The 24,988-nt window shown below is 37.2% G+C and overlaps 4 protein-coding genes across 4 annotated transcripts in view; 3 read left to right on the top strand and 1 right to left on the bottom strand.

The window, feature by feature from the left end:
• The window catches only part of LOC134651374 (uncharacterized), a 222,060-nt gene that overhangs the window by 91,133 nt on the left and 105,939 nt on the right, over window positions 1–24,988 (top strand). The gene's annotated exons all lie outside the window — the stretch shown is intronic.
• Window positions 1–24,988, bottom strand: part of LOC134651467 (endoribonuclease Dicer) — an 84,771-nt gene that overhangs the window by 27,075 nt on the left and 32,708 nt on the right. The window contains exons 23-26 of the mRNA XM_063506579.1: window positions 24,416–24,527; window positions 23,749–23,936; window positions 22,588–22,824; window positions 21,247–21,382 (exon numbers count right to left, since the gene is read on the bottom strand). Of these exons, the coding sequence (XP_063362649.1) occupies window positions 21,247–21,382; window positions 22,588–22,824; window positions 23,749–23,936; window positions 24,416–24,527 (673 nt within the window). The remainder of the gene's footprint in view (window positions 1–21,246; window positions 21,383–22,587; window positions 22,825–23,748; window positions 23,937–24,415; window positions 24,528–24,988) is intronic.
• LOC134651370 (juvenile hormone epoxide hydrolase-like) lies at window positions 517–6,871 on the top strand. The gene is made up of 6 exons (XM_063506454.1): window positions 517–734; window positions 2,177–2,566; window positions 3,280–3,437; window positions 5,321–5,505; window positions 6,094–6,328; window positions 6,642–6,871. Exons 1-6 carry the CDS (start codon window positions 549–551, stop codon window positions 6,856–6,858), a joined length of 1,371 nt encoding a protein of 456 aa, XP_063362524.1. The 5' UTR covers window positions 517–548; the 3' UTR covers window positions 6,859–6,871.
• LOC134651367 (juvenile hormone epoxide hydrolase-like) lies at window positions 9,190–20,499 on the top strand. The gene is made up of 6 exons (XM_063506450.1): window positions 9,190–9,375; window positions 10,249–10,638; window positions 18,288–18,445; window positions 18,788–18,969; window positions 19,270–19,504; window positions 20,274–20,499. Exons 1-6 carry the CDS (start codon window positions 9,190–9,192, stop codon window positions 20,494–20,496), a joined length of 1,374 nt encoding a protein of 457 aa, XP_063362520.1. The 3' UTR covers window positions 20,497–20,499.

Below are 24,988 nucleotides of genomic sequence, written 5' to 3'. Positions count from 1 at the left end.
GTTGTTATGATACTTTATACGTACCTATATTTTAGTCTCAAATGAACCTACAACCTAATCAATATTATGCGTTTCTAAGATTTTTCCAGGGACTAATAACAATACGTTACAGTCACCTTATATCAACGTGTGGTTCCGAACTCGGAAGGCTGCCTGCATACAGGGTGCTTCCTGTAACAGGAGCAATAAACTAACCAAAGGCTGTACTCCTCAAACTGACCAACATTTGTTCAGCAACTTTTAAAAATTATGAATCCTTTAGACTTCCTCTTTTTCATACAAAATAAATATTGCCTTCAATGTGCGCTGACATCAGTGTGTTTGACGTTGCTTGTCACGCTTTAAACATAACAAAATTTGCAATAGGTACATTGGGTCTTAGAAAACTTTAAAGTGTAATAAAAATCAAAACACGAGTTATTTTTAAAAGTTGCTGAACAAATGTTGGTCAGTTTGAGGAGTAAAGCCTACAGTTTAATTTATTGCTCCTGTTACAGGAAGCACACTCTGTATATAAATATTACAAATCATTTCTGTCACAATTTCAGATGTTGAAACACATATCATGGTTAGTAGCGGCCGTGGCCATAGGCTACGCGGTCTTCTTGACTTACTCGCTGCACAGAGTACCTGAAATGCCACAACTGGACCCAAATCGGTGGTGGGGCAAAGAACCGCAGCAAAAAGAAGTGGACACCAGCATACGGCCGTTCAAAATTGAGTTTAATGACACGGTAAGATCAGTAAGATGTTGATGATGGATTTTACAGATTTTTAAAAGGAAAAGGAGGAAATTGAACTGTATATTTGTGTATGTTTGTTACGCGATTACGCCGCCAATAGGGATGTTTCCTGTACTTAAAATAAATTATTTCAAATCGTGCACGAAATAAAGCACCAGATAATTATTATAAAAACATAGACAGCAGCTATTTTTAAACACAATTTGTATTTAATAAATCGGATTGAAATATAAAAAGTAGGTGAGTTTACCGTGACGTCACTACATTCGTTTTCATATAAATTCCATATTAGCAAATCGTTTTGACAGTTCTAAAAAAGAAGCTGATTTGACTAGTAGGAATGTAGCCTAGATAGGCAAAAAGCCATACAACCACAAACTGCAAAAGATGGGGCCTTCCGCGAAAACCGAAATTCGCAAATGCGGGGATTTTTCTGTTTTACTTTAATGACTATATGAGTACTAAGTACAGAAGACTCACTCTCTAACAAAACGCGTCTGTTACGATCAGCACAGATATGGCCGCAGATATGGCGACAGCGCCACGCGCGGCTTTCCCCAAAATTGGGGCTAAACGAATGTACTTTTAGCTACCTGTAGCAAAGCGACGAAATCGCGGAGTGATACACGCCTGCCTGTGGCGTCATTGTCTATTACAAGCCATTATACGTTTTAGTATAAGTTTTTGCGGCTAGTCTAGACCGCCGCGTAAACAAACTAATCAGAAAACAGTCTCCACTGTACCTACTCCTTTGAAGTTTCCTTTGTTAATTATTACGCAGGTTACTAGTAATCAACAGAATAGATTTACAGTGGACAATTTATTTTTAAACGTACAAGGCATTATCATAATTTATAACATGTACATATGTAGGTATGTAATGTAGTAGGTAAAAGTAGGCTTTTTGACAAGTATACAATCCCAGTGTTCTGCTCATATAAATAACATAAACCTGTGACCTGTATCTTAAATATGTTTACGTTTTAGTAACCATCAGTCAAGATAATGTTTTATTTGAAATAAATGTCAATTGCAAACAGTGTGATCAAATGCCGTAATTGCGGTCGTAACATGCAGTTCCTGAACACATCATAGAGTTTATAACATGTGTGTAGATAAAGCAGTGTATGTAACTGTAAATAATTAGCATCAAAACACTCGTGCGATAATCAGTCACACGGTTAAGTTTGTTTACATTCTTATAAGGTAATAAACAATTGATCATATGGCATATAAAGTTAAGTATTTTAGATTATTACAAATCGGTAAGACATAAAATTCATTCTAAAATATAAAATTAACATGCGTTGAAAAAAATTGGCTAAACATATGTTCTTCAAATATTATTTAAGTGTGATTAATGAGTGTGTATGTCTTAACATACACACTCATCAGCACATAAGTCACATAACATGTTATATTATTCTTTTCAGATGATCGCTGATCTAAAACAGCGGATTAAAAACAGACGCCCCCTGACCCCTCCCCTCGACGGCATCAATTCAGAGTATGGCATGAATACAGCATATTTAGAGAAGTTATTATCGTACTGGGCAGAAAAGTACGATTTTAAAAAGCGAGCGGAACTGCTGAACCGATTTCCACATTATAAAACCAAGATACAAGGTCTAGATATCCATTTTATACGAGTAAAGCCTACAGCGAAGAATGTGAAAGTATTACCATTGCTCATGCTGCATGGATGGCCCAGCTCCTCAAAGGAGTTTGACAAAGTTATCCCGATTTTAACGACTCCTAGAGATGGATATGATTTTGTGTTCGAAGTGACTGCTGCTGATTTACCTGGATTTGGATTTTCTGAGGTCGGTATCTATAACTAAATTTTATGTGTTTACAACCTGTATTATGTTAGTTTATTCTTCGGTTGGCTATCCTACACCTATACACAGGTCATATAGGACAAGTTGTACTTAGAAAAATCGATATCTAAGTCGACACGCAATTTACGGGTTGGTCGTCTGGTCGCAGTAAAGTTGAAAGACACCCTAAACATACCTATACGTAATAGGTTTCATAAATACTGTGCCCATTGATGGCATTGATAAATATGATTATTTAGTGATTACTCATACGGATTATAGGTACTGTCTTTCTAAAACCCACGTTATACCTACCTACAATAATTGAAATTTAAATAAAATAGCCTCTGGTTTTACTTAATTTAAATGTACACTAGATTAGGTGTAACTGTAAACTAAAGGCGGTTTTTTTTTCAATATTTGAGTCATATTTTGTTACGTCAACAACGCTAGGTTTATTTTGCATAGCCTAGTAAATAATTTATAGCATAGTCGTACGAGTAGATGGCCATTCACCATAAAACCTGGGGAAGGATAACGAAATACCTTTTAAGTAGATATGGGTTATAATTTTTGCGATTAGGTAACTGAAGATATTTTAAAATTTAGTTTTTAATCACTTGTGTCAAATACGTCAACTAATAAATGCTCAGCATCGGGCCTGTTTAATTTGTGTTTAATATTTTTTTAGTTAAAAGTTTAAAACGGCATTTCAGGGTACGAACAAGCCGGGTCTGAATCCAGTACACATAGGCATAATAATGAAGAATCTGATGAAACGGCTGGGAATCAATAAATTCTACATCCAAGCGGGCGATTGGGGCTCACAGGTCGCCACTCATATGGCTACCATTTACCCCGATGACGTATTAGGGTAAGAACAAGTTATAATTGAAGAATTCATAATTTGGCTAAGCATTTCGATACGTTATTCAAGCCTACAATTTACAATTCTTTTAGTAGGGGAGCCCAAGAGGGGATATTTGTGTTTACTCGAGCGCGTCAGATTAACCTCCTAAGACCCAGAAGCATTTGTTTTGTTTTTGAATTTGGAACCCTTAGTTACTCAATGAAAGTTCAAAATATTTTTTATTAAATATGTACAAAAATTTGTACGCGGGGATTTAGGAGGTTAAGATATGAGTGATATCTTGATACCCCGTGTAGTCTACCTTTACCCCTTTTAGCCATCTATGTTGAGCCCTTGGTTGGTGGGAGGGTTCAACAAATTGTTAAGCAGATTGTGGATTTGGTCATATTAGTCCAAATTAACGCTATAATTGTGATATTACTAAATCTGATAATTATTTGCACGCATTTCCTTAATCTGACGGTTACAATGTAAAAATTAGGCGTCAAACTTGTGTTCGTCAGATTAAGAAAATGCCTACAAATAAGTGTTATATAAAGTTATAGAAAAAATATAGCATTAACGTGGACAAAAACGACCTAACCCACAAACTGCTTAACGATTTTTTAATCCTCCACCAACCTCCCGAAATTAAAAAAAAATTGTAGACGCTTTCCGGCTCGCTGGAAAAAAAACTTTATACTACTTTTTTTTCTTCTTATCATCTAATATTTCGATTCTAATAGGTCTGTACGACGCTCAAGTAAGTACACATTTAGCATCGTCGGCTGCCCAACTATTTTTTTAGTAACAGAAATATGGATGGTTTTATACCGCGGCAAAATATTTATATTATGGGTGTGGAAGTATGATTTATCAAATCTGTTTTACGGGAAAAATGGATTTGTTTCCTGTACTATCAACTGCTGAAGGTGCGTTAAGACTGGGTCGTTCGACTAGTGGCGCCCTCATTAGGGGAATTGCGTTTTCAAAGAAACCATTTTTTTTGTCTGGGAACCTTGTTCACTAGAGACGGTAAGCATGATAAAGACATTGAAAGGAGAGTGAATGCTGGAAATCGCGTGAATGGGGCACTTAACGCTTTTATGAGCAGCCAGAAGGTGTCGCAAAAAGCACGGTTGGCTGTGCATAGAGGGGTGTTGGTGCCGACACTCATGTATGGTAGCGAAAGTTGGGTACGGCGGAAGAGGCATCAGAGCCAAGTGAATGCAGTGGAAATGAGAGCGTTGAGAAGTGTGTGTGGTGTGAGATTACAAGATAAAATTATGACAGGAAAAGTGTGGACTGAACGAAGATGTAGTGACAAAAATTGAGAAAGCTATGTTGAGATGGTTTGGACACGTGGAAAGAATGAGTGAAAGAAGGCTGACAAAGAGATTGCATAAGGGAGAAGTAGAAGAGGAAGTTGGAAGGGGCAGACCTCGGCGGAATTTCTCTGAACAGATTGGGGAAATCCTGAAGAAAGGCCAGGTCAAGAGCACCCTAAACCGGCGTGTAGGTATGGGGAATGTTATGAAAGTAACGAAAGCGAAAGAGGTATGTCAGGATCGTAGCAAGTGGAAATCCGTGGTCTCTGCCTACCCCTCCGGGAAATAGGAGTGATTATATGTATGTATGTATTTTTTTTATTATTAAACTACCTACATTTAATAATACCATCATGATAACCTCTTACAAATGTGAATGACCTTTGATTACATGCATTGTTTGATAATGATAATCGAGTAAGCATTGTGAATCTAAATTGTTATCAGTAAAAACCAGCTGGTTTCAAACAGCAAGTTAGCAATAAAGACGCAATGAGAAATCATCCCTAGTCCTTGCCAATAAAGTCGAACTTCTTTTGTAAACAGGTTAAAACAAATTTATTTCCTATTTCTTTATAGACTCCATACAAACATGCCACTATCATCGATGCCAATAAGCAGTGTGAAGATTCTACTAGGCTCGCTTGCACCCAGCTTGATAGGAGACCATTCGCATCGTATATATCCGTTGAAGAATCTGTTCAGATACCTTGTACGAGAGAGTGGCTACTTCCACATCCAGTCGACTAAACCTGATACAGTTGGTAAGTAACAAACCAGCAAGGACACCTTGAACATTTAGGGGATAAAACGAAGGAAGTCCAAAAATATAGTAGATACAAAGAGGTACTTAAACTAACTGAATTTTATCGATTTTCCCCTGAATTCTCAAATTGTGATTTGTAATATAACTTTCAAAGAACCACACTCAAAATAAATAACTTGCACAGAGCAAATAAATAACTTGCAGACTAGCTTAAAACTCAATGTATGACTCCGAAACTTTGAAATACATCCATAAAGTGAATTACAAAAAAAAAATCTAACTTGCTCACAAAATTTCACGTGAATCGGTTGTGAATTGCGACCTGTAGGGGAGAACCTCCGGACATATGAAAATATTTTTCCCCAAGCTGAAACGAAGACAGTTGATAACGCTCGATCAATAAATCCAATTTGACAGGTCGTTATGGATTAGAGAGGATTTTTTACAAACTTACTGAAATGCAAAAAATATTGAATATATTAGAAACGGGTCACTCACGTATTTTAAGTCGAAAAACGCTATATATATATTTAATATGTCTTTGTCTCACGGAAGTTTTGTTATTAAAATGCAAAAAATGTTCCAGGTGTCGGCTTAACAGACTCGCCGTCCGGCCTGGCCGCTTACATTATGGAAAAAATGGCTATATGCAGCAACAGGGACCAATTACACACCCCCCATGGAGGTTTGGAAAACTTGGAACTGGATGACGTACTGGATACTGTGACCATACAATGGGTGAATAACTGCATTGTTACCTCTATGAGGTTGTACGCGGAAGGTTATTCTACGACTGCGCCTGAAGTCTATGCATTGCATGGGTAAGTTAACTAAGTAATCTGTTTTGTACAAAGCTTAAGGGTGTTCTTCCTAGTCAGCGTTTAATCTCAAGTCAGTGACGATGTTTGGAGTGTGATGTATCCTAATCTTGTTTGCCGACATCCATTGGTTTTCAATATGGAGCATGTTTGGGTAGAGTGGGTAGAAACGTGGCGACTATTAAGGCCATTTGCACCAACCACAATTCATGGAGTGATCAAATCAGCAATGTACTAGAAAAAAAATCTAACAAATATATTCAATTCATTTTAGAAAATGGCTAATACACAAGTGACCGAGTTGAATTTCTTTCAGAATACCCACGAGAGTACCAACAGCTGCCATAAAGTTCCTATATGAAGTAATGTACCATCCCGATTGGGTTCTCCGGGACAAATTCCCGAACCTAGTGCGGTCCACAACCCTGGAATTCGGAGGGCACTTTGCAGCGTTACAAACGCCAAAAGTATTCGCTGACGACGTTTTCGCGGCAGGAGCTGAATTCCTGAAGTTTCACGAGTCCAAGAAATAGATTTATTTAAAACTAGCGACCCGCCCCGGCTTCGCACGGGTTAACAAATTATACATAAACCTTCCTCTTGAATCACTCTTATCTATTAAAAAAACCGCATCAAAATCCGTAGCGTAGTTTTAAAGATCTAAGCATACAGACAGACAGACAGACAGGGAAGCGACTTTGTTTTATACTATGTAGTGATAGTGAAGAGTACAATTAAGGGTAACAAACCGAGTAGGTACAAAAACTCTAGAAATGTGGAACTGTTTTGGCTAATCTCGGCTGTGTAATGTTTGAGTTAAAATGTACCAATGGATCTAAAGGGGTCCACTGATTAACAGTCCGCCGGACGGTATCGGCCTGTCAGTTGTTGGGAACTGTCAAAATTTGTTCTATTATTATTTGTTATTTGTTGTTGTTAATGTTGAAATTATGTGCCTTTATACTTGTACTGTACAGTTACCGCAGACGAAAACATTGCTATGCGAAAATATGTGTGTATATGTGTTTTTTTGTTGTTCTTGTAATAAGTACCTGTAAATTAGTTGTATGTGATGATAGAATCAATTACATCATAGGTACGTTATGATTTTGTAATATTCAACTTAATAACCTTGCATTTCGGATAATTATATGTAGTTTCTATTTATACGCATTTAAAACTAATTATAAGACTTCGAATATTCAGCGCCTATTAAAAACCCCATAGTATGTACAACGTTTAGATTACCAAATAGACTGATTTTGTTGTAACAATTTAATATTAGGAATAATTTACAGATATAAAGTTACTTAGTTTTTTTACGCAGCATGCATTACAGTTAAGTTTAGATAATAAATTTCCGTTAAATACTTGACTAGTTTTAGTAAATCAACCCTCAATAATATAAAGTATCTTTAACATTTTAAAACTCTGAACACTATTGTAATATTTATCATATTACATTTTGGAGCTCATCACAACCAACTCTGAATGTTCCAGTTTTACAGAGTAAGGCCAATCGAAGAACTCACCGAAAATAGACTCCGATGGTATGTGTGGCCACGTCATGAGGCGCCCACCAGACCACATGACGAGAAAGGTGCTAGAGATGAGTGAGTAGCCTAGGGTTCGCGGGAGGCCCAAGACAAGATAGATAGGTCTTGTAAAAAATAACCGTGAATAAAAAAAGAATGCCACCAGAGACGACCCAGGACAGACGTTCCTGGCGACGCCGTATAAGGAGAGCCGACCCCAAGTAAATGGGATAAGGCTAGGAAGAAGAGAAGAACATATAAATTTAATAATTTGTTCCCCTGCATATCGGCATACGAGTAAGCTGTGTTCTCGCGCGTCGCGCTTGTATATGGTGTCGCGCGCGAGAACGCAACTCATGCTAGACCGCCTGATATTACAGCTTAGTTCCGAGGAATTGTTGAGCCCACTCTCCCATCCTCCACGACACGGCACTATAAATGCCGTCCTGCCTCTCTCTCGCATTCTTCGCTAGAAAGTCTTTGATAGAGTTAGAGAGATATCTGACAGCCCTATTGTATTAGGTTGCGACGTTTGCGACGACAACGTAAGGTCAATATCCAAGTATTTAATCCAGTCACGTCGACGAGAACACTCGTGTAGTGTTGTGTAATTTGGTGTAAAAGGTGAGATGTTGCATTTGACGTCATTTTTATATAAACAATATTAAAATTACTTTTGATTAGCGTTAACATAAATAGCCAAGTAAAATATGGTGCACAACACATTTCGTTTTATTTAAATCCAATGGGATATTTACATAAAATATTTGCAATAATTATACAAATTTTCAATTGGTAGTATAAATAAATATAGTTTTTTTTAGTTCTATTTAAATCCATTATCTAATATTAGTTTCAAGTTGCTAAATAGGTACACTAAAAATTAGCTATTAAAAATTATATCTAATTCGCGGGCGCTATACCCGTAGGTACTTTCAGCTACAGATTTGTTAAGGTCTGATGATAGTTCCACAAGGAATTGAGGGAACTCTTCAAATCTTATAAGCATATTTATAATACAGTTTTTGCCGATTTTTGTCCGACTCGCACTTGGCCGGGTTTATTTCTATAAAAAAATATTTTTAAACTTCTAAGGGCCAGAGCGAAAATGATTGCTTTTAAAATGTTCAATAAATTGTTGCACTGCATGTTTTTCTTTACGTACTTAATTATATTTTTAACAGTGCACTATCAGTTGATAATTACTATTAAAGGCAATTAAATCGTTAGCTAGCTCGGACTTTGGATGGTATTGATATTATGTTATGTATAAAAGAAAAAAAGATTTCATGTTTTAAAAACTATGTTTCTTATTCGTTACGCTTGCAGATGTTTAAATACATATCATGGTTAGTAGCCGCCATAGCCATAACCTTGGGGGTGTTCCTAACTTTCTACATCTACAAAGTACCTGATATGCCCCAACTGGACCAGGATCTGTGGTGGGGCAAAGCACCGAGGCAAAAGGAAGAGGACACCTCCATTAGACCATTTAAAATTGAATTTAATGAAACGGTAAGAAGAAAAGTTTTTGCATAAGTTATCAGTTTAGAATGTTTAGATAAAGTTATCAATATAATATTTAAAACTTTCGCGGTTTGAACACATATTAACTCACAATATCTGGGTGACCGAGCTTCGCTCGGAAAACATATAAAAACTCGAAAATGCGCGTTTTCCCAGAGATAAGACCAAGCTAGATCGATTTTTCGCCCCCGAAAACCCCCATATAGCAAATTTCATCGAAATCGTTAGAGCCGTTTCCGAGATCCCCGAAATATATATATAAATAAATAAATAAATAAACAAGAATTGCTCGTTTAAAGGTATTAGATTAGATTTATAGACTCTAGGGTCTATCGCGAAATTTATTTTATTACCATTATTTACCGACGTTTCGACACGTTTCGACGTTACGTCAATAAAGGTAATGAAATAAATTTCGTGATAGACCCGTCTATAAATGTGAGTTACTCGTAATAAAAGTTATCAATTCTGTATACAAACAGAAATAGATCTCGCGTAAAGTATTGTTAAAGCTGTTTTATGACGCGATACCATTGGATAAATAAATAAAATACGAGCCTATTTGGCAGTGAATAAAATTTCACAAACCCTGACTTCAGCTGTTTGTAACCCGTTGTTTGTTTTATTTTTACTTACGCTTTGTGAGCCTAAGCGACCTCTCAGAGGGTCGCGACCCGCAGATTGAAAAACACTGACTTAATGAATGATGAATATTTTATAAGATGTTTTTGTTGTGCGTGGGTTCTTCTAACAGTGCAATGTTGGTTACAATTATTCAGTTACATATTACAGTTTTATTAGCTTCTATAACTAGGTATGTCTAAATTTAATAATAATGACTGAATATTACTCATGCTTCAGGTGATTAGTGATTTAAAGCAGAGGATAAAAAACAGGCGACCCCTAACACCGCCCTTAGACGGTATTCAGTCTGAGTATGGAATAAATACCGTCTATTTAGAGAATCTGCTAACCTATTGGGCAGAAAAATACGATTTTAAAAAGCGAGCAGAACTGTTGAACCGATTCCCACATTATAAAACCAAGATACAAGGTCTAGATATACAATTTATACGAGTAAAGCCCTCAGTGAAGAATGTCAAAGTAGTGCCTTTGCTCATGCTGCATGGATGGCCCAGCTCCTCAAAGGAGTTTGACAAAGTTATCCCGATATTGACTACTCCTAAAGATGGATACGACTTTGTATTCGAAGTGGTTGCTGCTGACTTACCTGGATTTGGATTTTCTGAGGTCAGTGCATGTTTATATAAATATACATACTTTATAATATTAAGGGTGAATTGCAAAATGAAATTACGTACCTAACATCGTGGACAAAAAAGTAATTTTGTATAGAATTAGTTTGTGTATCGTTACACAAAAGTCGAAATAAGGAAGAAAAACGGGGTCTCAACAACATTTCCACGTAAATTTATAAATTACTGCAAGGGAAATGGAATCCTGCAATGTGATTTCATTTTCCTAATAGTTTTGTATCAGTGTAAAAACGGCTTTAATATACCGCTCATAGAGCGGAGCTCACTCTGGCAGTGAATACGTTATTGTTAAAGACATTCCTTTTTTGGGTTCCGTACCCAAAGGGTAAAAACAGGACCCTATTACTAAGACTCAGCGGAGTCTTAGTAATAGGGTCCGTGTACAGCAATATATCCTATAATTGATGGCATATAATTTGTCTTTACTATGTATATGCACAATATACGTGGCGCACGTCAAAATCGGCTGGCTAGAAATAAAAATAAAGAAGGAACAGATTTTATTTGCCAGTTTTCTATACAGTAAGTATGTTAAAATATCGTGAGACATGGATTCAAGAAAACTTAAGTGTCTGTGCCTTGCGTGACAATAAAATAGTTGAAGGTAACGCTATCTAGCACCATAAAGTAAGTATAGTATAGAGTAATCGGCCCATACAAGCCTCGCTTAGTTCCACAAAAATCCAAGAGATGTCACTCAGAGCACCATTGGGCCTAAATATATATTTGTGTTATTTCAAATCTTGCCAATTTTTAAATTAACATGTATAGTTCTAATTTATTTAGCATATTACAACAAAAACCTTTTAAAACATCCATTTACACATAGTAAATCGACGCAGAAAAAAATAAATAAATAATGGCATGAACTATTCTAAGCGCCATCTATCGCATTACTAGACAGTTAGTTTCTTGCCGTTGTAACACACTAAATAGCTCGATTGTTTGAGAAAGACTATCAATAGATGTCACTGTAGTAAATCCTCATACTTTATGATCATATCACAGACAACATATCAACATTATTAAGTAATAAATAATATAATTTTTCTCAAAAATGGACGGCAAAGTCGACGTTGCCGGTTAAAAAATAGGTCGCGAAGTGTGTAGTTTATGGTCATTCTAAAAATTAAAAAGTTAAAAACATTGCTGTCTCGATTTCGGGACTGCAATGTTGCATACAAATTCCATTATTAAACGAGTTCCAAACTTTTTAAAACTTTAAATGGCCATATCAAATGAAGGCATAGGTCCATTAAACAGCCGAACAGATGATCAGCACTTATTATTAATATAATGTTGGTACCGCGACTATTTAGGTGTCTCAAATACGTTGGCGTATTTTCAGCAGAAAAATACACTTCTATTTTTTTTAAAGGCGGCAAGCAAATCTTTTTAATGGTTTTACTTTTCTCTGTGAAAATTAGAACGTTGCTTCTGTAAAATATCTCTTGCACCATTTTTGAGAAAAGCACTATATATGACTCGGCTGGAAGGCTACTTGCTGGCTTCGGATTCAATTAAACGGACTCCCAAGGTCGTCCGTTTAAAACGAATCCTCAGCTTGCAAGTAGCTACTTCCGAACCTCGACAATAATGTACTATTGTTCTTAGAAACGTGATAATAATTAAAATATATTAAACCTACATGGTATCATCAGCCACACTGTTAAGTGTTAACTGTACCGATGTACAGTTAGGAGTGTTGCTGTTTGTATATTAATTTACTTAACCTTACGCATTACAAAATTGTCCTCATATAGCTATACATATATTTTAGGACAGTCTTACACTAATCGACCTACTTGGTAACAAAACATTGTAAATTCTTGAGTAGTTTGAATAGCAGGGCAGGTGACAAAAACTTGCTCAAAAGCATAGAAGGTAGCATCCTATAGAAGTGGTGTACGCGTGCCTCCGTGAGGGACAAAACATGTAAATTCGACCAATCATAGCGTCGCATTGCGCCGCTATGATTGGTCGAATTTATTTGTTATGGTGGGCAACAAATGAATTCGACCAATCACGGTGGTCAATTTACGGTGGGGAATAAAACAAGATGTGAGACTGTGACAAGGACAAACGATAATAGCGCTTTCGCTGCTACTCCTACTGAAAGATACATAAGACTATCCCGTTCTGTCAGTTATCCCCTGCTTCTATTCATGCTCAAAAGAGAAGAGACATCCGACATTTAAAAAAATATCCCTATATGTATGAGAGCAATAATACAATGTGTAAATGTAAATACATACATATCTTATATTTTATGATCATATCAAAGCTGGAAGTCCTAGGTTCGGATCCCCCTAAAAGTGTATTAATATGGTGTCCCATGGTGGTGGCCCATTTGTCCCCGCCGCCATACAAGAGGTGTGGACAGATGGGAATAGATATAGACCATTAATATATACACACACAATTAAAAAACAAATAAATGTCCTATGAGGATTTGAACCCAGGACCTCCTACTTCATAGCACATAGCAGAGCAGGGTCACTGTCACTACTGACTAGCTAGGAGGCCGTAGAAATAATATACAATTTATATATATTTAAATTAAGTACAGTCAGCGTCGTATAGTAGGTCGCATCCAAAGTATTCAAATAGTTCAGTACGCCATACAAATAATATGGTGTACCGAACTATTTGAATACTTTGGATGCTACCTACTATATGACGCTGACTGTACTTATATAACAATTAACAAATCAGACTGGCAGCCACAGTTTAATGGCTAATCTAGGATTAAAACTTTTTAGTGGCTTGCCATTATGTTCAAAACATTTAGCTTCATACCACATCAAATATTTAAGTTTACCGCCATTGCCCGCCAGCATTGAACAAATTGGTTGTTAGTGGGTAGACAAAATAAAGTCACTATCATGTTAAACATTGAATTTATTAATTGTATTTTATTATTTTTAAGAGAATCTTCATAGCATGTGTCTGTCCGTTGAAACAGGAATCAATCTCAACCATCTTCCACTCAAAATATTTTACTTGTGGTACAGTCGCCATCAGATATATCGGAGCGGCCAAGGCGCTCACAAATATCTGAACACGCCTCTATTGTCAGGGCGTTAGAGTGCGTGTTCAGATATTGTGAACACCTTGGCCGTTCCGATATATCTGATGGCGACTGTACAGAGATGCATTGACTATTTCATCTTCACTCTCTTGTTGCATACATTGTAACTTCTAGTGGCTAGAGGCTGGGTCCTGAAATCAGAAACATATTTTTTATATATAAAATGTAATAATATCACAATAAAGTTTAATACACATTGCCTTCACATTGGAGTCTGTTTGCAAACACTAACCATTGTATAGATTTAGACCAAGAAAAGTATGCAGCGATATTGATCGCCTGCGCAGTACATGTGTTATTTTAAATGTCAAACATCTTTGAAATTATGACGTACCTTTCTTCTTTCTTGCTCTAACTCTAAATACTTTGGAATCTTTTGCTTGCTCGGGTATCAATATTAGCATGGGGGGTTAAAATAAAACTTGACAATAGTTATTAGTGGGCAAGGGGGCAAAGCAGTTGTTTAACCGCTCATGCTAATGTTGATTCCAGGGCAAGCAGAAGATTTGAACTATGAGCGTAGCGAGTGGTTCGAGAAGTGGAATCTTGAGCGTTGTGAGAATTCAAGGCACGAGGGTTAAACAAACATTGCCACCTAATGAAACACAGAATTTATCACCATGCCAATGCAGGGAAAATACCAACTATAAAATACCAAAAAAATCAAATCCACATGAACATTATAAAGAATTTATAATTCAAAATCATCATTTAAAAGTAAATTCTACCAGCTAACATAAGGAAACTCAAAATTTAGATCTGATTACTTTGCCCCACATGTGGGATAAATCATAAATGCAATTTTCTCATTAGTATTTGAACAATCAAGGGGGCCTTTACCAGTTGGTGTGGTGATAAATTATTTAATTAACCTTTGTATTCAAAACAAACTTACCTGAAGTGTTAATTTTTTATCAATTTTATCATTTATTGGCAAACAGTAGACACTGTCAGATTAATATGTAGGTTTTACCATTAGTAGTGTTCCGTTACTACATCGGCAATTCACGTCATCATCACAGGTCTTTTCGTCTATTGCAGACGATTTATGCATTGCTGTTTAGACAACGGGTTTGGTGATTGTGGAGGCCGATGCGTGAGCGGCACGACCTCCCACATTTTGGGCACATGTCACGCTTAGCACAGTCTTTAAAGCGCCACATCGGTCTTCCAACTTTCCTTTTAGCATACCTACGCAACTGCACCAAGCAAGACACGTCTAGGTATTCTATTCACGTACTTGTACTATAGTTCAAATGAAGCTATAATATGAAATTAATAAGTTTGTATAAACAGAAACAAAGCAAAGGCAACCAACAAACGCGGTGCCGCTTTGTGGCGACTTGACTATTTGACAGTTTATTTTTAGTGTTGCCGTTGAAAGTTCTTTCTTGTCCCTAAATAGAGCTTTTATGATTTATTATTATACAATATTATTAGTTCAAATAAAATATGATATTCCAAAAGACTACAAATAATATTATATAGTACTTAAATTCCAAAATAATGATAATTATGCCTCAGTGTCCATTTCTGAGGGCCTACCGCGAACCACGTTCGACGTGTTGCCTCTCTGTCGCACTTGTAAATTCGTACGTAAGTGTGACAGGGAGGCAACACGTCGAACGTGGTTCGCGGTAGGCCCTCAGCTTTTTTAAGGAACAGGCGTATAACATTACCCTGAAGTAGGGGACTAATTTTAAAATAGCAATAATCATTACTTGATGCCGTTTTTGACGTTTCTGTGCACGCTGTTGTCTGTCTATACTTATAGGTCACATAATTAGTGATACAAACACCTGCCTGGTCAATATACGCAAAATTAGATATATTTATTCTAATTATAACAGAAAAAGTTTATTAAAACAAACATTAAATGCTTTTGTATAATAATTTCAGGTTTGATAGGTACGGGTTTTGCCATGGGAGAAGTTGAAAAGGAACGTTATGAAAACATATCTTTGTATGTATAGGTACTAATATGGTACAAATCATGTACAAATCTGTTGCTTAAAAATAAAAGCACGACGCGACGTTGCCAAACTGCTATGAGTTACTGCGAAGCGAGTCCAGTTTAACTCGACAACGTCGCATCGTATTGTTACAATAGGGTATTTTCGTACTAGTCAAATCAGTTACTTTTTTATAGTTATTGCAATGGTTGCATTGCAACGATACAAGTTGTTGTATCGTAAATTTTTAGAAGGCACGATAAGAGTGAATTGAGCATGAATTGAGGTATTTTATCTCATTAGGATCGAAAGAGCTCGTGAATTTGAGTACAAATAACACAAAAGTGGCAAAAAAGATCACAATATAAAAAATGGCAAAAAATAGTAGTTTTCGATATAAGTGCGAGAAGTATGTCATTTTGCACGAGTACCGAGCTTTCGATTTTTCCGGAAATATACTGAGGGGCTACCGCCAAAACCGAAATTCGCAAATTGCGGGGATCTTTCTCTTTTACTCCAATGCAGGCGTAATTAGAGTGACAGAGAAAAATGCCCGCAATTTGCAAAATTCGATTTTCGCGGTTATAGCCCTGTCACTTACAACGGATGCCTTTGCTTTGATATCTGGTGGCGTTAAATTAACTCCAAAATCGTCTGAATCACTCATTTTTATTTAATAACTTATGCTTTCTTGGCAATTACTTACAAACATAAATCACTTTAAATGTTGAATAAAAAAGGCGGGAAGGGAATAAAAAAAGTTTTACTTTTAATTGCCATTTTTTTCAATGTGGATTCTGTTGTCACTGTTGTCAGCATTATGCCAATTGAAGAGAAATTGTATTATTAAAATTAATAAAATTAATTTTCAGAACATATAATTATACATGGTCAACCAGATCTTGACAGTAGAAAAAGGCGGCAAATTTGAAAAATGTAGGCGCGAAAGGATATCGTCCCATAGAAAATTTGAATTTCGCGCCTTTATTTTACTGACAAGATTTGGTTGACCAGCTATATGTAAAAAAACATGAATCTTTTGTTATTTCATTATATTGATATATATCTAATTAATTACATTTATATTAAGTGTATAAAGTGTATTGTACGAACGTCAGCTTCATTCTGTCGCGCGCTGTTCAAGTAATACTATTGGGTCTCGAATAATACTCCTTTATGCCCAATCGCGCGTTGTTCAGGTGGGTCATTTATAAGCGGGTCTCGCATAATACTCATTTATTTAAAATGTATCAATCAGATTACTTTTTAGCACTAGTGTAAAAAAATCAAACTTTACGCACGATTTGCAGCTACAAAAACTAAACTTTTTGAGCAATTGGATTAAAAAAATATAAAGAAACGCTCAAGTACCAGTGGCATGGTGGCATATAGACGGACTTACGCCAGTAGTAATGTCTAATCCTTTTGCCATGCACCAATGGTAGCATGCGCAAAATTATTATGACAGGTATTTATTTTCAGCCGGTTTAAATAGTTTCGGCAAGACTTATGTAGCATTCTTATAATATATAAATATTATCATCACCACAGTATCGTTTTCCGAAATTACTTTATGGTTATACCGTTTGGCTACGCTATTTCTCTGTACCCTGCCTCTCCCTTCCCTCCCTGTACTCCTTAAGTGCCCGAACTCTCTTTACTCATACTGAAAGATACATAAGACTATCCTGTTCGGTCATTTCCTTCCACCCCTCATGCTTGATCCAGTTTTAAACTAGATTCATGATTTATTCAATACGCTATAAAGCGACATCTGTTGATTACTTCTAATCGTTGGCAACGACATATGTCTACTAACTTTCAATGAAGACGTATAGATGTCGTTAGGAATTCTATGATTTGGATGTGACACAGCGCCATCTTGTATCCATGATAGGCAACAGTGCTTTTTCAGTGACGCCATCTGGTAATGGTGCGCTTTTAGGCGGTCACATTTGAATGTATGGGATAGCAGCGTCTGTATATATGTAGTCTGTGCTAGCACTAAACTTGACACGCTTACAGATATCAGTCAGATACCTACTTCTAGTAGCAAATAAGAACTTCGATTACTTTTAATACTATTAGAGAGTAATAGTAACAAAAGTATACTTTAATACGAGTAGAGGCACTAAGGATCCAGTGACCCTAATACTTAATTTAAAACTTATAAACCCCATTTTAGTCTCACCCCTTTCCTTTCATCATGACATCCTACGTGATTGTGCAAACTAAAATCACGTTTCTAATAGACATATACATACAATCAAATGAGGAAAATACGGTGGCTAAGAAAAACGTGTGCATATAAACCCTAATGTTAATATTAAGATAATAAAATATGCAAGAGAAAAACGGTAGGTACAAATATAGTTTCGTTTTTATTTTTGGCGCATCCACTTCGTGCTTAAGGGCTATTACATTGCGTCATTTGATCGGTCGGCTGAATTGTTGTAACCTCAATGGTCCGCAATGTAACTAAAATCGTATACGAGTTCGTGCGCCGTCTAAATGAGCCCTAAAGAATACAAAAATAAGACTCAAAATTGCAATACGATTTTGTTTCTTGGCGTGTTACAGGGCACGAGTAAACCAGGACTTAATCCAGTAAAGATAGGCATAACGATGAGGAACCTGATGAAACGGCTTGGGTTTAACGAATTCTATGTCCACGCTGGCGACTGGGGCTCACAGGCCGCCACGCACATGGTCACCATATTCCCTGACGAAGTGATGGGGTAAGAATACAAAGAATACAATTAATCAAACCGAATAAATACTAGTGTTTCTGTGAGCTGTAGACTTCGCGAACCACCATGGTTACACCATTTTGAAAATTTTTGAAATGCCGAATCGACAATAAAATCCTTTAATGATCGAACCTGATCACAAAATTTATCAAGAATCGGGGAACAACCGGGCATACGAAATAATTTTCCTATTCTGAGACGGAGATTTCTTTTTGCATTGCAAATCAACATGCAATAATGAATAAGTCTACACGGGCAAATGATATTGTAAATTAAGTCTATTCTTGAGTAAAATTAGAAACAAATTATGTAATACGCTTTTATTTCCAGATTCCATACAAATATGCCATTATCATCAAGCCTTAAAAGTGGTCTAAAGATCCTCCTAGGGTCACTGGCTCCCCGCTTAACCGGTGATCATTATCACCGTTTATATCCCTTAAGTCAGCTTTTATATCTAGTTAGAGAAAGTGGTTATTTCCATCTAATGGCGACTAAACCAGACACACTTGGTAAGCTTCACAAACACTAAAGATTCATTGTATGTATTCGATGTGTAAAGTGCTCCAAATTTGACAGCTGGTTTGACGTTTGACAATTCAGTTACCAAACAGACCCTTACTGAGCCTTCTATTCTTCTCTTCTAGGTCTTTACATCTTTTCTACAATCGGTTGTATTTTTAGTCAGGACTGGAGCCTTAAACCTGATTTCCAACACTTTATCGCATGACCATCAGCTGCATCCTCATTCCTTTATATTGTTTCTTTAGATATACGTGTATTTACTTAGTTATTACACATGACTATTCCAGGTGTCAGCTTAACAGATTCGCCAACCGGTTTGGCGGCTTACCTAATAGAAAAAATGGCCGTAGGCACTAACAGGGATCAATTAGACACGCTTCATGGAGGTTTGGAAAGCCTGGAACTGGATGACGTGTTAGATACAATAACTATTCAATGGGTAAATAATTGCGCTGTCACCTCTATGAGAGTGTATGCCGAAGATTACTTTGCTAGTTCACCAGAGGTTTATGAGTTGCATAGGTGAGTCCATATTAAAATATCCTAAAAGTCATTATCTTTACCAGTGTATTGGCATATGTAGGTAATAATAATTAGTGGCTCTGTGTGACTTATTCATAACTGACTAAATGGAGCTCCGTCATTTTGAAAATTTTCCAAAAACTTAATCGAACCAAACCAAATAAATCAATATAATTGCAACAAAGTAGGTATTCATTCTCAGTTAAAAATGTTAACAATATTGAATTCTTATTATGAATCCACGATCCACGACCAAGACGTTCGTGCTTAGGTACATCATACTCAGTATTTAACTCTGTACACGCAGATAAGATCACAATTGAAGTAATTGAATTGAATGACTTTTGTTTTTGACAGAGAGTTCAAATTTGACTGGCAGATTTTTGTAGGTCCCTAAATTACGTCCAAATAGGGAACATTACGCGAAATTCTGTGTAGGGGACGCCACTCCCAAAATAAGTTACAATCTAAGGGTCTACTGCAAACGAGTCGAAATTTTGGTTATGTAACCTCTCTATCACTCTTGCATATTCGAGCGATAAAGAGGCAGTAGCTGAATTTCGATTTCTCGTTTCCCGGTAGGCCCTTTGTAAACAAACCGCCTTGATGTATCAATGTCATATTTGATTGTCTGTCTGTGAAAACAGTTCAAGGTACAGAAACGTATGTATAAGTTACTCTGTGGTATACTAAAGTCACTAGTGCTGCTCTCTGTCGGCAAAACATTGCAGTAATACTCCCTATTAACACCATTCTATTATTTTTCCAGGATACCTACGATGGTACCGACAGCCGCTATCAAATTGAAGTTCGAAATAATGTGGCAGCCCGATTGGGTTCTCCGGGACAAATTTCCTAACCTAGTGCGCTCCACTACCTTAGATTTCGGAGGGCATTATGCCGCCCTAGAATTGCCTAAAGTATTAGCCGATGACGTTTTTTCGGCTGGAGCAGAGTTCCAGAAATTTCACGAGGCTAATAGAAAAATGTAAATGAAGCAATAGTGCTCAACTAATTATGGCGTTAAATATAAAGGTCTGCAAGTCTACATGCCATTGAATCGTTAGTTCCCATCCACGTATGCATCATTATAATATTTGTAAGTAGGTAAGTAAGTAAATATTCGTTATTGTGCACTATAAAGTAAAAAAAAAACATATACAGAAAATGAAATACATTTTATGTTTAAGACTAGATAATATCGCGTATTGTTTGTTCACTGTTAATTTCCTTGATAACATCTAAAGTACTTACTAAGTTTACACCTAAAGTAAAATGCCACCTTTTCACACACAGTGGCTCTCAGTTTTCATTTTGCGTTTGTCTTGTTACCTGTTTTAATATAGTTTTCTTTTCTATCTAATTATATCAAAAATATTTTGCGTTCATTCCCCAAACCCGCTCTCCAAGCGTTCAAATAAATTTTAGTATAGTACGGCTCTTCTGAGGTGAACTTTTCGCTTCGAACGTTAATCTTTCAAACAAAGGCCATTGTCTCTATTATCGCACAGCCGCTAGCTCGAGCGTTAGCACGTGCCAGTACAACATTCATATTGAAAAACAACCGGTGTCGTCATAGTATTAAGGTTCAAATTTAATGTCACTGATATTCTAGATAGTAGTTCGTTCGTTCGTTCGTTCGTTTTGGTAGTGTAGGAGGATAGACCGCCCCGAAGCGATACGGCACTCATATTATTTTGATACTTAGTGTGGTGCCATACTATAAAAAGCAGGATACTCACGCAATAACCCTCTATGAACTGCTGTACCTGCCTCGGCGCAAAGAAGCCGGGCACTAGGAAATCCTTCCTCGGACTGAACTGTTCGACCTTCATGCGACCGCCCAGCTTGACCTTCTCTCCGGCGTAGTATAGGTTCCTGTAGAAAACGTCCAATTAATATTCACTCCTAGTGAGATTATTATTTTTTTCTACTCCCGTACTTTTATTTGTCGTTTAAAGGGTCGTGCACACACCTTTAAAACCCTACCTTATAGTTGTCAAGACAAGTCTTTAGTCTATTCCCCAAAAAAGAATTTGTGCTTACACGCAGTATCTTTTTGGCGATTTTACGATACTTCGTGTAATGACCACTTAAAAAATATTGAATGAAATACAGTGTTGCCAACCTTATTTTAAATGTCATTTCTGACAAATAAGTGAACCATAGGACATGTTTTTTTTTAATTTCATTCATTCATTCTTTCTTTTCCCGCCCGTACCCTCCCATTTTTGCTACTTCTTGAATTAAAAATATTTGTTAAATTTACAATTTTATTTAAAAGTAAGTGCTTGGTCGTAGCAAAAAGTATTGTATGCAACGTTGTTTAACCGAGTCAAAAAATACTCGTGGCGTCTTTATTAACAATATTCGGCTTCGCCTCAAATTGTTACTCACGCCACTCGCCTTTTTTGACCCCTCTTAAACAAAGGTTGCATAAAATACTATTAACACGCTTTTATTAGGTCGACCTGTATGTAACTATGTAATGGAATCTTGCAAGTTAAATGTGATCCACTTCCCGGTTTCCGATTGAGCTGAAATTTTGCATACACATGTAAGTCGGGTGACAATGCAATATTATGGTACCATCGAGCTGATCTGATGATGGAGACAGGAGGTGGCCATATGAACTCTGTGATGAAACAACGCAACCTGATTGTGTTAGGGGTTTTTAGAATTGTCTCGATGAGTATTAGTTGTCTGTCGTAAGAAAAGTACAGTCAGCGATAAAAGCTTGTACCAAAAATGAATTTTTTGCCAAAAACTTATTTACGTTAAATTTAATTAAATAAATAAATAAATACCAGGGGACATCTTACACAGATCAACCTAGCCCCAAACTAAGCAAAGCTTGTACTATGGGTGCTAGGCGACGATATACATACTTATATGGATAAATACATACTTATATACATAGAAAACACCCATGACTCAGGAACAAATATCTGTGCTCATCACACAAATAAATGCCCTTACCGGGATTCGAACCCAGGACCATCGGCTTCACAGGCAGGGTCACTACCCACTAGGCCAGACCGGTCGTTATTTATTCATTATATTATTATTTATTTCTCACTCACCTGTTACCAATCAATCTGCCTTTTATATTCGTCAGCTGCCCCTCGTTCAGCTTCGGGAACTTGTGGTACAAGTACAGGCTGGCAGCGAACTTCAAGAAGGAATCTCCTAGAGTTTCCGCCCGTTCCAAGTTGGCTGTGTCGTGAGAGTTGATCGTTGTGAGTGCGAAGAGTAAGTCGCGTAATTCGGGACCACGGCCCGTTGGCTTAAGGGAGAGGAGTTTGATTTTGTCGTTGTATCTGGTGAGAAATTAGTATGGTGAGGTTGGTGAGAATGATGTACCTAGGTACATATGAGGTCTATGACCATGACTCCATGAGAAGAGGGGTGTCGTTGGATAGGTCTTTAATAGGGATCTGCAAACAAAATTTTTTGATAAAATGAATCATTTCGGAAATAATAATTTAGAAAGAACAAAAAACGGTTATTCCTTCTAAGTTTTGAAAAATCTATCAAAAAATATGAAAAAAATCATAAAAATAGTGCTTAAAAAACTCATTCAAACAAAATTAGAACAAACTTGATAAGTTAAGCCGTTTATGAGTTATCGCTAAAAGTCTTCCCTTCTTATTTTATTTAAAAGCTTGGCAACCGTTATTTGTGACCGGATTTTTGCAGGCAACCCTATGCCACTGTATTCGCAATAAAATTACCATCATTTTGATGTATAATTCAAGCGTCAGACAGATGAGTGCAATTATCGATAAAAACTCACCTGTGTTTAACACGGCAACCACATAATAGTGACCGGAAAAAAATAGGCAACCTAGTTGATTTATGTTGTACAAATTGTATATTTTCCATTGGAACTTATTTCGTTTGTCAGACAGATAGGTGAAATTTGAAGAAAAATTTTTTTTTTCAAAAATTAATTAAAAATAGCCTTGACCATATTTCTTTAGGCAACCCTATTTATTTATGTTCAGGATCATATTTTCGTTCATAATATGTAAGTTTCATCCGTCAGACATATCGATGAAGGTCGACCATATATGTGGGATCTTAGACTAACAAAAGAGGGGGTTTAAAAGTATTAACGCGAGGAAGCATACCTCAGCATCAAGCATCCTCCAGACATTTACTCACGCGCGTTGGTCTCAACTTGAAGCAAACGGCTAGTACATCTTATGTCATAGTAATAGAGACTATATTACAATGCTCACTTGAGAGGCGGCGGCAAGATGGCCGCTGCCGAAGTGTTCGGGACACGCGGTGGCGAGCGCATGAACGCCATTTGAGACATTTCCTCGCGCGCGTGCAGAGGTGCCGATACGAATTCGTCGTAGCATTCTATGTCCATGAGAGTTACTGACGATATGTTGCGCTCTATGTCGATCGGTTCCATTTGTGCCTGTGAGTAAAAATAAGATAAATTTAGTTTTAATTCACTTTTTAGCAAAATTGGGATTTAATCGATATTAAACTTTCGTCCTTCCCCACGCCCTGTCAGCGCGCGCGCTACGAGCGACGAGGCGGGCGGCGCGATCAGTGCACGAGTTGCACGAGCCGCGAGCACGAGCGCCTGAGGAAGGACCCCCGAAGGGCCCGAAACACTAAAAATTCAAGTGAGTGAAACCGTTGTCGTCTAAACAGTTTAAATTGGAGTTTGGTTTCAGGGGTCACTAAAAATGTTGACCCGAGGGCCACGCTAGGCATTCAGCGCTACCGTTTCTTTTTTGGGGGTCGTACGTATGTAGCCTTGGCAGTGGGCTAAAAGTAGGGGCTCGCGGGTCTGAGTTTGAAGACGGGGTCAGGTCAAAAGGCGGGTTGCATGAACCAAATCGGTTTTTGAAATGAGTTTACGAGCCAGTGTGATGAATAAATACTTACATCCCAAGGATATTCCTTGTTTATCTTTTTCTGTTGCAGTTGATACAGACTTTCCTTCATGGACACGATTGGCCGGCGAGGAGCGTTCTCTGGGTCTATGGGGTTATTTATCCTGGAAAATACTATCAATAAAATATCATCTCGCTTTGTGTGGTAGGGCACAACACTTCGGATGTCATTCCAGATCTACAGCGGAACCCAACTGGGGAAGTACCCCTTTACAGAAAACCGCTGCCAAATAACACTAGACCCTACTCATAGTGTTGTCTTTCTGCCATCGAGTAAGGTTGCCAGAGTTCAACGAGGGTGCGGAGCTCAGATCATAGAAGGTACTAGATATCTGACGGAGGCGTGGCGCGTGTCGCCGCAACATGGTCAGGCTGACCATTTTTCTTTCCGCCGTAAGACCGGTAAGACAGTCGCAATTTAGCTGTCGTAGAAAAATGTGCTCTTCAATTTACGTAAAATGCCGGTTTGTAGCGTTGTTTCGTGTCGAAATAGGAGTGCTTAGGGATCATGGAGTTACATACCACATGTGAGTACATTTTTTTAACGTATTAGTCAATAAAACAA

This window comes from Cydia amplana, chromosome 10 (assembly GCF_948474715.1).
Source record: "Cydia amplana chromosome 10, ilCydAmpl1.1, whole genome shotgun sequence".
Lineage (NCBI taxonomy): Eukaryota > Metazoa > Arthropoda > Insecta > Lepidoptera > Tortricidae > Cydia > Cydia amplana.
This window is presented reverse-complemented; position numbering and strand designations above follow the sequence as displayed.

Excerpts from the sequence above, each read along its gene's own strand:
- LOC134651370 (XM_063506454.1), top strand. The coding sequence starts at position 549 with ATGTTGAAACACATATCATGGTTAGTAGCGGCCGTGGCCATAGGCTAC. Across the intron at positions 2,567-3,279 it reads CTGGATTTGGATTTTCTGAG|GGTACGAACAAGCCGGGTCT; the intron begins GTCGGTATCTAT and ends ACGGCATTTCAG. Across the intron at positions 6,329-6,641 it reads GAAGTCTATGCATTGCATGG|AATACCCACGAGAGTACCAA; the intron begins GTAAGTTAACTA and ends AATTTCTTTCAG.
- LOC134651367 (XM_063506450.1), top strand. The coding sequence starts at position 9,190 with ATGTTTAAATACATATCATGGTTAGTAGCCGCCATAGCCATAACCTTG. Across the intron at positions 10,639-18,287 it reads CTGGATTTGGATTTTCTGAG|GGCACGAGTAAACCAGGACT; the intron begins GTCAGTGCATGT and ends GGCGTGTTACAG. Across the intron at positions 18,446-18,787 it reads TTCCCTGACGAAGTGATGGG|ATTCCATACAAATATGCCAT; the intron begins GTAAGAATACAA and ends TTTTATTTCCAG.